This window comes from Pleurodeles waltl, chromosome 5, assembly GCF_031143425.1.
Source record: "Pleurodeles waltl isolate 20211129_DDA chromosome 5, aPleWal1.hap1.20221129, whole genome shotgun sequence".
NCBI lineage: Eukaryota > Metazoa > Chordata > Amphibia > Caudata > Salamandridae > Pleurodeles > Pleurodeles waltl.
Window position 1 is genome coordinate 775,467,782 of NC_090444.1, and position 13,037 is coordinate 775,480,818.

A 13,037-nucleotide genomic window follows, 5' to 3' on the forward strand; every position below is an offset into this window, starting at 1 on the left:
TTTACTTTTGGCATTTTGGAAATTAACCTTTTGTTTCATTCTTTATTATTTACTTGCACAAAATTCCTGGGAAGATAATATTGGAGTTTGATGTTATCGTGTCTCCACACCTGTTGGTGAATTTACCAGGAAGAAGAGACTGGAATACTTCAAATGAATTGGCTACAACTCAGTTGATTAGAAGAGCACACAAGGGAACCAGCTGAGCAAATGCAAGAACATCAACAACTTAAGCAGCTCGACTATTCAAAATTATTTACAACAATCACATCGATTGGCTCAATAAAATAAATACAAACACATATTAGTAGATTCTTTTGATCTCTTCATGTGGATGTGGCAGTAGCGCCAAGCCATGGCATGTGCAGTTGCAAAAGACGTGTTTAGGAGTGACGGGTGGAGTGAGCTCCTTTAACATGGAACAGGTATGTTCTTTTACTGTCAAAGTATTAAGAGACATTTAAGTGGGAGTGCACCTCCAACTCTTTATCTCCTTCAAACCAAAGTCAATTGGACTAGTGGAGTATAGCAACTGTTGTTACACACGCCTTGCCTGTGAGTGTTCTAAGTAATGGTGTGGCTTTGCTAAATAATTCATATTGCACCCAAAGTTCTTTAAATAATATGGAGTTATTTACTGGTGAACCAATTACTGTATAAAAATAGATTCACATGAAAATGTACATACCAGACCTTCAGGGAGGAGAAAATTCCCATGAGTAATCATGTCTTGAATATTTCAGGATTTGCAGCAAAGCGAACAAAGGCTGAGTGGAGTACAGGCTGTAATAATACTGTCTTACTATTAACACTTCCATCCAAATGAGCATAACTCATTGGGAGAGGCGAGAGGCACCTGCCAGTTTTCCTTTTTGCCAAGGATGTCATAGTTTCCTTTTGGACTTTAAGAAATCTACCACTTACAGCCTCAATAATTTTGGGGTAACAGAACAATAACCGTAAGTCTAATTGGACTCCAACCTGCCACAGATGTGGTTCTCATGAGACTTATGGGGAACAATTTAGAGTTACTACTTATGTCATAGTGTACTGGATGGCAAATACATTTTTTTTAATTAAATGTTGTGTGAAACAATTAAACAAATAACACAGCAGTGCGATCCAGAGATACAAATTACATTTCTCCATAAATACGACGTCCCAAGTAATGGCTTCCAGCAATTCCAATAATTAAGTACAATAGTTTGTAAGTCTTAAGAGGAAGAAGAGGGAGAATTTACATAATGTGTTAATAATAATAAGCCCAAGACAACTCCCTGCACATGTGCATCTAAAAGCAGCACCCATACTCCTCACTCAATCCTCATGCATGGCAATCAACGGTGGAGGCCGCCATAGACCTCTACTGTTCGGAGTACGACCCGTCGGAGGAGCCATTATCATCATAATCAGTAAAGTTATTGAGAATCAGGCTCCATGTCATATTCTCCACCTCAGCTTTTTCATCAGTGAGGGAGAGGCACATATGGGACTCCCCCGTAGCTCCCCAATCACTGACATCTCGTAACCATGAGCTCAATTGCAGTATTCCCTCACTCATCCACCCAATCACCACTCTCGGCTTTGGTAGTGGGAGTGCGAGTTGGGCACTCATACAGGGGATCGTACGCCCCAGGGTTCCTTAATCACGCCCAGTAGGCAAACCAGCAGTATGTATAGGGACCCTCCACCCTTGTTGCCTTTTCTATAATAGGCACCACCTCCCTCCCAAATCTCTGATTGTCCACACATGCCCTCGCCAGATGAATAAATGAAGCCCCATGTTCCCCACAACTCGCGCAGCCAGTGTCCCTCTTAGGATCCATCCTAATCAGCTGATTGGGGGTCACATATGTGCGATGTAAGAAATAAAAGTGTTGTCGTTTGAATCTGTGGTTATAGGATACACACCTCACCAATCCACAGGCCTGGGCCCAGTCGACATCCACTATAGGTTCACCTAAATCTCTTACCCTGGCTTTACCTCTGCATATGGACGATCTTCTGCATCCCTTCGGATCACATTAGAAAACAGAGTGACCAGGTGCCATCTCTCCGCCCAGTGGATCAACCCACCCAGTACTCTCGAAGGCTGCGGCAATGCAGGGAATCCAGCCCATATCTTCTTGGCAGTATTCTCCAGTTTTGCATAATGGAGAAAATGCCCCTGTCCCACCCTGAATGTTTGGTGTGCTTTCTGAAAGGTGAGAAAAACCTCTCCCAGGTTTAAGTCCTCCACCAGGGTGCAGCCTCTGGCTCTCCATTGTTCCATAGACATATCACTGTCTATTGTGCGGAACGGTTCTAAATCTCACAGTTTTAGTTCCTTGTGAAAAGGTGCTGTATGTTGTACTTTAGTGACCACCGCTTCCCAAATGGCCGTTATTTGTTTCACCAGAAATGGAACTGGGTGTTCGGAGCACCCACCTTTCATTAGTAGCTGTGCCAGAGTCTTCTCCACCATCACATAACTTCTTCTCCCAGTTGTCTGAGGTCACCAACCATTTTGCTGTATGCTGTAATGTGGCTGCATATTAATAAAAGGTTATGTCTGGGAGGGCCAGCCCTCCATCCTCTAGGTCACACATAAGGACCGACAGCACAACTCCCCTGCCTATATCAAAGATAAGATTAGACTATCTAATTTATGAAAGAACTCCTGTCGGAGCGGGAACAGCTCGTTCTGCACTAGGTAAAGGTACCTTGGCAGGAAGACCATCTTTGCTACAGCTGCCCGTCCCATTACCGACAGGGCGACCTTGGATCAAAAGGCTACTGACATCTCCAATTTTGTCAGAAGCATGTCTACATTCAAGCCTCGAAAGGCCTCCTCGGTGTGGGCTATTTGTAGACCTAAATATCGGAATCTCTCTGTCTCCCACTGGAGTCCCATTCGCGGAAGGCGGTTCATCGGTGTCCCAACAAGGTTCCAGAGAAGGGAAAAATAACGATTTACCAGCATTAACCCGCAGTCCCGACACCCTTCCAATGGCTGTTAGTAAACTCATCAAGACAGGAACCAAGTGTACCGGTGAATGGAGGCAAACTAGTGCGTCATCCACATATAATGAATCAAGGTGTAATGTATTTCCCACTCGTATCCCATACTGTCCGAAGGTTCCTGTGCAACAATAGTGCCAGGTGCCTGATAGCAAGCAAACAGTAGAGGCGATAGGGAGCAACCCTGCCTGGTTCCCCTCTACACCCCCCCCACCGTATGGACTATGGAACCGTATTGGGGCATCTTAGCATACAATAACAATTGTTTCTTGTCACTCAATTTGATTGTACTCATTTTATTGATCTCACCAGGAATTAAGACTAAATGGACCTTCAGGGATTCAATACACTGACCAAAAGGTCAACACAGATTCACACATTTGAAGCATTAGTCTACTGAGCCATCAGACCGTGCCTAATGTGATTAGGCTTTTAAGTCAAAAACTACTTAGGTGCAATTTTCTCAAGGATTTGTTCAGACACATTATGCCACTGTTACTCTATTTTCAACAACATGTAGTAAGAAGTTTAAAAACTACAAATGTGAGGCAAGTCCTGGAACTTGATTGCTATGTAACAGGAATGATATACTGGCAAAATACAAGAAAATGGACAACATAAGCACATTCCCGCTTTTTAACTGCAAATACTGACCTGAAAATTATAGTTCTCGTCATGGTTTATGGCTCCAATATAGGCAGCAACCTGCAAGGGGTTGTCAAATGTATCACGCAAATGTGGTTTGGGCTTCTCCGAGGTTTTCCAATCAATGACACAAAGCTGTCCTCTGTTTGAAATATAGATAAACGAGTACCATTATCCCCTCTTCTTAACACTGAATGATGCATTTCAAATTTCGATTTGTTATAAAAAATGTTATAAATATTCATAGGTGGCCTACCAATGCTTCTAGGGCTTGGGTATAAATATTGCCTCTGAGTATAACTTTATATTAGTTATAGACAGGCTTAAAGCTCTCTTCATGGTAAAAGCTATGTCACTCACGGAAGACTCAACATATCATCATTATATATACTTTCACTGTACTCTGTCAAATTAGACCATAAATGTACATAGTGACATCATTACCTAAAACAATCATTAAAAGAAAATCATCCAGACATTAAAAAAACAGAAAGTGGATAAGTGCAATCTCAAATGGGACACTACTATATTCATAAACTAATCATGATTGAAACAGGGTAAAGAATGAGGTAGGAATTAAGCAAATATACAGTCCACACACGAAACCCAGGGTCGTAACAGAACTCACTTAATAGGACCTAACACTACAATGGCATAAAACAGCAAATCATGCTTGAGTACATTGCAATCAATCAATATCAATAAATAATTGTATTCAGATGTATTTGACATTTATAAAAGTGCATAGAGAGAACATGCAATAAATATAACACCAGAAATTTTAAATAAAAACATACACAATAAGGCAATAAATACAATTGCTAGCAGATTGGTGTAAAAAAATGTTAAATGTCACTATTCAATAATTCACTATATTATTATGGCCCGGAGAATAAGTTGTGTGGGACCTACACATAAGACCATTGAAGGGGATTGTATTGTTCTTAGTCTAAATAACACTAAATGGGTGCATCTTTTGCTATTTAGGTTGAGTTATGCAGATAGACCACAAAGTAGGATAGTGGCAAGACAATTGTTTTCTTTACCCTCCTAGATTGATTGCACTTAGGGGGGGTTGTCCCAAGTGGATTACATAAGAGTAATGAGAAACTGTGTAAATCAATGGACTCATCCCAATAGATACGAGGCCCCCGGAAGATATCCTCATGAGTTTTAACAATATCAGTGGCATGGTAGCTAGTCAATTGACTTAAAAAAATAATAATAATAAGCTATACGAGCATCCATTGAAAACTTGGTTCAATTATGAGTACACTAATGCGCTCAAAGCACTTTAAAGGGCGACCGCCTTATTCCACGTAATCAAGAGATTATAACCTGTTCAAGAAGGGCTTATAAGCAGGCACTACTAAAACAGAAGCAGGCGCTGAGGACCAAAGCATGGGAAGATCTGGATAAAGTGGCCAAATTAAAAGATGGCAAACTTTTTTGGGAGATTGTTAATCGTCCGTTTTTTTAATAATGATCTGACCCAAAGAATCGAGTGTCGTATCAGCAGTCAGGTTTGGAGTGATCATTTTTCCAATATTTTTAAATTTGAGGAGGCTTCTTTAATTCAGTGGGAAGCCTTCTCCCTGCCATGCAATTTAGCAGGGGAAGAATGCTTAGCTGATCTTATTTATTTACCCTCTGTAATAAATGCAATTCAAAATGCGGCAAATAACAAGGCTCCAGGTCCAGATGGGATTCCAATAGACTTGTATAAACACAATATTAATTTATGGGCCTCCCTATTGACTAATGTCCTCAGAGCCGCTGTCAAATTTAGAGACTCATGGAAAGAGGCAATTATTTTTCCAATTTTTAAAAAAGGAGACCGAAGTCTCCCCACATGCTATCATCCGATCTCCTTCCTAGATTCCACAGTAAAGATTCTTGGTTGGGTAATTCTAGATAAATTGGAAACTTGGGCAAAGGACTCAACCTTTTTTTCACCTATGCAGTATGGCTTTAGACCCAGTGTAGGAACAGTAGAGCAGGCCTTAAAGTTAATCCTTATATGGGGGAAGTATGTCAAAGCCAAGAGAGGTGTACTTCATATGGCTTTTATGGACCTCTCTTGTGCTTCTGACCTAGTAGATCGGTCAATTCTCTGGGATCTAATGGATCAAGCTGGCACTGATCACACTCTGGTAGACTTTGTGCAAAGATTACACACAGATACAACCACAAAGGTGCGTTACACATTGTTAGGGGATTGTACAAGCCCTATTAGAGTGACCAGAGGTGTGAGACAAGGATGTATCCTTGCGCCTTTTTTATTCCAATTGTATATTAAATTCACTAGGTACTTTTTTAGAATCCCATAGTTTGGATATTTCACGTCCTAGGCTTCTGAGCTGTTCTGGTCCTTCTCTATGCAGATGATGCATTCCTACTGGCAATAACGGCAAATGGCCTTCAACAATTGCTGGATGGATTCTATGACTTTATGTCCATACGTACGCTTAAGGTAAATTTTCAAAAATCATTTGTAATGACCTCTGGCCCCAAAACCACCAAAACAAAGAATTTTTATATAGGGGGAACCGAGTTGACAAAAGTGCCTTTTTTGAGCTACTTGGGCATTTTGTTCCATACACGTGGGTCTGGGGAGAGATTGATTGCACAAAGAGCACTCCAACTAGGAGCAGCATCGGACGCGTTATTTAGATTTACAAAGCAGCTTGGTGGTAAACCCATTAAGGAATTGATACAACTATACAGAAGCAAATGTATTTCCATTGGGGTTTATGGTGCTGGTGTATGCGGTAGCTCCCCACCAGGGCAACTACAAGTCGAAGAGAATAGATTTTTAACTTGCCTATTGGCACTACCTCAAAGTAGAGCGAGTCTGATCCTTCATCTCAAATTAGGGGTAGATTATATTGAGGACATTATAGGCTTAGCTCCCTCTTTACTATGGAGCAAAATTTGGGCTACACCGAATGCAGCATTTTCTCGGTTAGTGTTAGCAGACTGTTTAAAATTAGCCAAATGGCAAGCAATCCCTTGGCTGATATATGTCAAAAGGATGTTTTATGTTCTTGGCTTACAGGCCCTTTTTGTTCATCCTGAGGATATTTGTGCGCAAACTAAAGACCGGGTTAAAAAAACAGTACCTGGCATAAAGGGAAGAATGGTGTATTGTGAGAGGCCTTAACATGGTGTCAGTGACGAATTTTATGCAGCTTGAAAATATTTCAGGGGTGATTACATACTTATTATGGATACCTAATCCTCAGCATAGGTATTATATAACAAGGCTGAGGCTAAATTTGATTTATTACCTGGTAGCTTTGCCAGTAGCAGGGACTAGAATACCCATACATTCTTGTTGTCCACGTGATAACACCTCTATTCAATCTACACTGCACTTTATGCTATTTTGTAAATTATACTCTGTTTATCGGGCTCGCTTTCGCTGCCCTGTTCTTAAATATTTGCAACCCCTATTATATAAAAATGGTTTGAGATACTTGTAATCTGTTGCCTCTCCTGAAACATCTTTTGCTGTTGTGAGTTTTATTATTGCGTCCAAAAACCAACGGAAAGTCTATGGTACGGGCCTGTGAATTCTTAAGACAGATTGATTTTTATATGTGTTATTATCCAACTTCACACAAAATGCACTTTAAGAGAATTAAATTGAGATATGTCTTATAGTGTACTGATTCTGTAAAATTAACGGTTTTAGGGATGTTATACTGTGTATATCGGATCAGGCCACACAATGAAAGTTTTTTTTTTTTTTTTCATTTAGCATGATTAGACCAAAGGTATTGCTGGAAGTGACTGAAATGTTTTTGCTATTTTTCAAAGCTGCTATTCAATTAGACGGAAAATGTGCTCTACATGAATAGAGCTGAAAAATATTTTTTGATGCGTCGACTTTTTCTTTAAAAAAAATTCTGTATATATTGGATCTAGAAGTAATTTAAACAAATATATTTCCTGTTTTTTTGTACACCTTTTATAGTTTCTTTTTAATTTTTTAACTGCTTTAAGATTAGTCCTTATATATATATAATAATGATTAATGTTTGAAATTATATCTTGTGTACTTTTATGGTTTCAAGTGAGACTGAATAAAGTTATTTTGTCTGTCTGTCTGTCTACAATTGCTAAACGGTATAGATCTGCGGGTACATTGCAATCGTATTCGGCAAACAGATTAAACCTAAGCCATATATAGTTAAAACAAGCAGACATAATGTGAAAGGTAAATAAGCATACAAACCATCCAAACTATTCAAGGTCAGGACAATATGAACTTATTCAATCCTCTTAAGCCCCAAAATATCAACAGTAGAAAGCTAAAGAATGCCACACGGAGTTGTGTCTCAGTAACCCCTGGGTAGAATCCATATAGTATTTTATTAGTCATTTAACAGTGTCTTCAGGATTGGGCTTGTCCTTCCTTGCAAACTACCAAAGATTTCCACTGGTCGATTATCTGTGCTTCCACAGGTTGGATTTTTTCCCACTTATAGGCTGACTTACATAGTACATCACCTAATCATACCTCAGCATAGAGGTGTTAGGAATTTGCTTGCATGATTGTGTGTATTCTCACACATTCCACAACACTTCATGCAATGTATGCTGTCTAGGAACATGTCTTGGAACCTCACACAGCTCACATAATATCTTACATACAGATGTTCTACATCCAAACAATTCAAAAGAGCACTCAGGACCATCCTGCAAACTGAAGTACTTTTATGCCTTGTCAGATGAATAAGCCCCATATACAACAACAACTTTGCACTTGTATAGCGCACTACTCACCCGTTAGGGTCTCGAGGCGCGGTACGCATACCGCTGTGGAACCCCTCCTGGCTTTTCCCTGTGAGGCACCCACTCCTGGACATCCCCAGGGTGAAGCCAGGCATCCAAGTGCTGTGAGGGCCGTTGTGGAGATTAAGCAAGCTATTGCCCAGAGTTACAGAGTGGGACCCATTAATTAGATTAGGCACCGAGCCAAGAATGATCTGGTCCAAGGGAATTGAGCCCAAGACCCGCCGAGGCAGGAATTGAACCCTGGTCCCGGGCCAGATCTCTGAATCAGGGTCTGCCGCTCTAACCATTGTGCCACACTTCTCCACATATCTTACATTAATCTGTATGTAGTGACACTGAAGATCGTAAGAAGTTTATAGTAGCTATCCATTGTTGACCCTAATGCTAATTAGTCATATTATCCCTGAATGTGAGAAAACTCCAATGTGATGGTAATCTACATGAAACAACCCAGCATCTAGTCAAAAAGCTTGAAAAAAACACATACAGCAAGCATCATAAATTCTAAAGCCATAGCTTACACTGAGCACAGTACTAGCTCTAATCTGACACCTTGTATGTATATTCTGCCTAAAAATGATTTTCTCCATGAGTGACCTTCAATTTGACATAATTCTACACAAAGGGCTGGCCACCATGTCGCCGCAGGTACTGAAAGTCCGATTTTCGCCACATATGCCCTTAAAAAGGGACAAAAGCAAACAGCGACCATAAGATTTATTACATCTGAGCAGGTGTCTCTCAAATATTGTAGCAGCCCTCTCCTTAATCACACTTGTTGCTTTCAAAGTGAGATAGTGCTCCATTACAAAACACAATTATGAATACTGATTGACTACTTCTAGTTTGTTGTCACTAAGCCATCATCAGTCATTGGGGGAATTCTTACTGAATGTCATTAACTTGGTCTTAACCTCTTAGCTGCTGGGCCTCCCCCCCAGTGCTGAGCCCTTTTTTGGTTATTTGGGGTACTTTGAGCTTAGGGCTTTATAACTTTTTGACCACATAAGCTATCCACGCCAAATGTGCGTTCTTTTTACCAACATCCTAGGGATTCTAAAGGTACCCGTGGACGAGATCAAGAAATTAGCCAAAATACAGTGAAAATGTCTTTTTTTTTTTCAAACCAATGGGAAAAAAGGGCTGCTGAAGAAGGCTTGTGTTTTTTTCCCTGAAAATGGCATCAACAAGGGTTTGCGGTGTTAAAATCACCATCTTTCCTGCTTTCAGGAACAAGCAGACTTGAATCAGAAAACCACATTTTTCAACACAATTTTGGCATTTTTACTATTTTTTTGTGCTTTTAGCCTCCTTCCAGTTAGTGACAGGAATGGGTATGAAACCAATGCTGGATCCCTGAAAGCTAAACATTTCTGAAAAGTAGGCTAAATTCAGAATTCAGCAAGGGGTAATTTGTGTAGATCCTACAAGGTTTTCCTACAGAAAGTAACAGCTGAAATAAAATAATATTGAAATTAAGCTGGAAAAAAAACCCAGCCATTTCTCTCCACGTTTTAAGCTGTAATTTTTCCTGCAATGTCAGATTTTTTAAAGCAATATACCGTTAAGTCTGCTGGACTCTTCTGGTTGGGGGGATATACAGCCTATAAGTTCATCAAGATCCCTAGGTACCCAGAGCCAATAAATGAGCTGCACCTTGCAATGGGTTTTCATTCTATACCGGGAATACAGCAATTAATTTACTGAAATATAAAGAGTGAAAAATAGGTATCAAGAAAACCTTTGTATTTCCAAAATGGGCATAAAATAAGGTGTTGAGAAGCAGTGGTTATTTGCACATCTCTGAATTTAGGGGTGCCCATACTAGCATGTGAATTACAGGCCATTTCTCAAATAGACGTCTTTTTTACACACTGTCTTACAGTTGGAATGAAAAAATTTAGAGAAAGACAAGGGGCAATAAAACTTGTTTTGCTATTCTGCGTTCCTCCAAATCTCCAGATAAAAATGGTACCTCACATGCGTGGGTAGGCCTAATGCTCGCAACATGAAACGCCACATGGACACATTACATTTTTACATTGAAATCTGACGTCTTTTTTGCAAAGTGCCTACCTGTAGATTTTAGCCTCTAGCTCAGCCGGCACCTAGGGAAACCTACCAAACCTGTGCATTTTTTAAAACTAGACACCTAGGGGAATCCAAGATGGGGTGACTTGTGGGGCTCTCACCAGGTTCTGTTACCCAGAATCCTTTGCAAACCTCCAAATTTGGGCAAAAAACACTTTTTCCTCACATTTCGGTGACATAAAATTCTGGAAACAGAGAGGAGCCACAAATTTCCTTCCACCCAGCGTTCCCCCAAGTCTCCGGATAAAAATGGTACCTCACTTGTGTGGATAGGCCTAGCGCCCGCGACAGGAGATGTCCCAAAACACAACGTGGACACATCACATTTTCCAAAAGAAAACAGAGCTGTTTTTTGGAAAGTGCCTAGCTGTAGATTTTGGCCTCTAGATCAGCCGGCACCGAAGGAAACCTACCAAACCTGTGCATTTTTTAAAACTAGACACCTTGGGGAATCCAAGCTGGGGTGACTTGTGAGGCTCTCACCAGGTTCTGTTACCCAGATTCCTTTGCAAACCTCCAAATTTGGCCCAAAAAAAAACAAAAACAAAAAAAAAAAACTTTTTCCTCACATTTCGGTGACAGAAAGTTCTGGAACCTGAGAGGAGCCACAAATGTTCTTCTACCCAGCATTCCCTCAAGTCTCCAGATAAAAATGGTACCTCACTTGTGTGGGTAGGCCTAGTGCCCGCGACAGGAATTGATCACACAACTGTCAATGTTGGTCCTTACATGAGGGCAACTGTTGACCCTGGGGTGATCCATTCCTGACGTAGGCACTAGGTACAGGCACTCAAGTGGGGTAGTGTTTTTATCAGGATAGGTGGAGAAACACTGGGTGGTAGGAATTTTGTGGATCCCAGCATATTCCTGTGGTGTGTGTATGAAATACAAGAAAAAAGAGAGTTGTTATTAAACATTTCACATTTGCATGGTATTCTGGGTAAGAAAACTTTGGGGAATCCACACAAGTCACACCTCTGTGGACTCCCCCGGATGCCTAGTTTCCAGAAGTGTCTGGGTTTAATATGTTTCCCTATATGGCAGCCTAGCCCAGGACTAAAAACACAGATGCCTGCCTTACAAAACCAGTTTGTTTTGTGATAGATAATTTTGATGTCTCCACAATACAATTTGGGCGGTGGAATTTGGGGCTGAACTAAATTGGGGAGCTCCCAAGAGAGCACTCTCTCTCTGTGCTTGCCGCTGCATGCACCTGCTCTCTGGGTTGGGCTAACCCGCTATTGTCCCGTTGCACAGACAGTGCTTGCGAAGGGACATCAGGACTGTCCTCATTACCTCCCTCATAATTACTGGAAGAGGAGGTATCGAATGGGACTCCTCCGGCTGAAAAATCACTCCCAGAGTCTGCGCCATTGTCCTATACCTCAGATTCTGTCTCAGTATCTGCTGCCTGAGTCTCTGATCCTATGTCAGAGCTGTCCTCTATAACCCGAGCCAGTGAGGACTTGAGCAGCAGTCATCCAACGAGATGCCATCTCTGCTACTGGCTAAACTGTTGCTCTAAAACACTAGCCTACGTAGACAGTCACAAGATTGCTGGTGTGTGTGTGATATGTACAACAGTAGAAGTCACCTTACCTTTGCTTGTTCCCTCATTCAGCACGTTCTTTCAATACACTCGAAAAACACCTTGTCACATACCAATCGTCACAGTCTTTAGCATCTCTAGCGCCCAGTCCAACAAACATTATTGGTGCTCACACTCCAATGTCCTCCTCCTCGGATTCCCTCACTACCACCCAGCAAAAGTGCCCTTCATCTCTCCATAGCCGCCCCCGCACATACATTTCATTTGTACTATAGCGCAGGTAATGGCTGACTTTACTAATGTACTGTTATTTACATAAAATATGGATTTGCTCTTTGAAGTAGGCATATAAACCTTCTGTGCTTCTTTATGGCACCAAAACTGCCACTAGACAAAAGTCTGATCCTTTTGTAGCAGAAACATAATCACAAGACTTACTTGACTTTTTTATTGCTGCCTAAAAGCTACAGTTGAAACACGTCAGTTGAAGTATGTGCATTGCTTTGAAGACGCAAGCTGCAACTGCAAGACAACTGGTGGCAAATATATATATATATATATAGATCACTTTTATATGTGGATCTGGTTTTCCTGTGGGCTGATCGCAGCACCCAAGGAAACCACACACGCACTGACAAAAGAGATATATATATATATATATATATATATCTATCTATGTAGATATATCTATAGATCTATATATATATATATTGCTCTATAAATTTATTTTAGTAGTTGTATGGTTTCCTTGGGGGCCATAATTGGGGGGGCAATGCGGGGCCGGCCCGTTTGCTGAGGGGACCAACCCCCTCAAGTGAAATCCTTGGTCTCTAGTGGGATTTCCTGGCCCTCGATTGCAGCACCAGGAAACCTGTTCAGAAAGACCTTGTTTGAAAGGGGAGAGTCTCCCCTTTCAAACAAGGCCTTTCTGAACGTCAAGAACGCCGTT

At 41.0% G+C, this 13,037-nt stretch overlaps 1 protein-coding gene across 2 annotated transcripts in view; it reads right to left on the minus strand.

Moving 5' to 3' along the window:
* MGME1 (mitochondrial genome maintenance exonuclease 1) overlaps positions 1 to 13,037 on the minus strand; it is a 162,872-nt gene that overhangs the window by 40,209 nt on the left and 109,626 nt on the right. For both annotated transcript variants that reach the window (XM_069234750.1, XM_069234751.1), the window contains exon 4: positions 3,655 to 3,787. In XM_069234750.1, the coding sequence (XP_069090851.1) occupies positions 3,655 to 3,787 (133 nt within the window). The remainder of the gene's footprint in view (positions 1 to 3,654; positions 3,788 to 13,037) is intronic.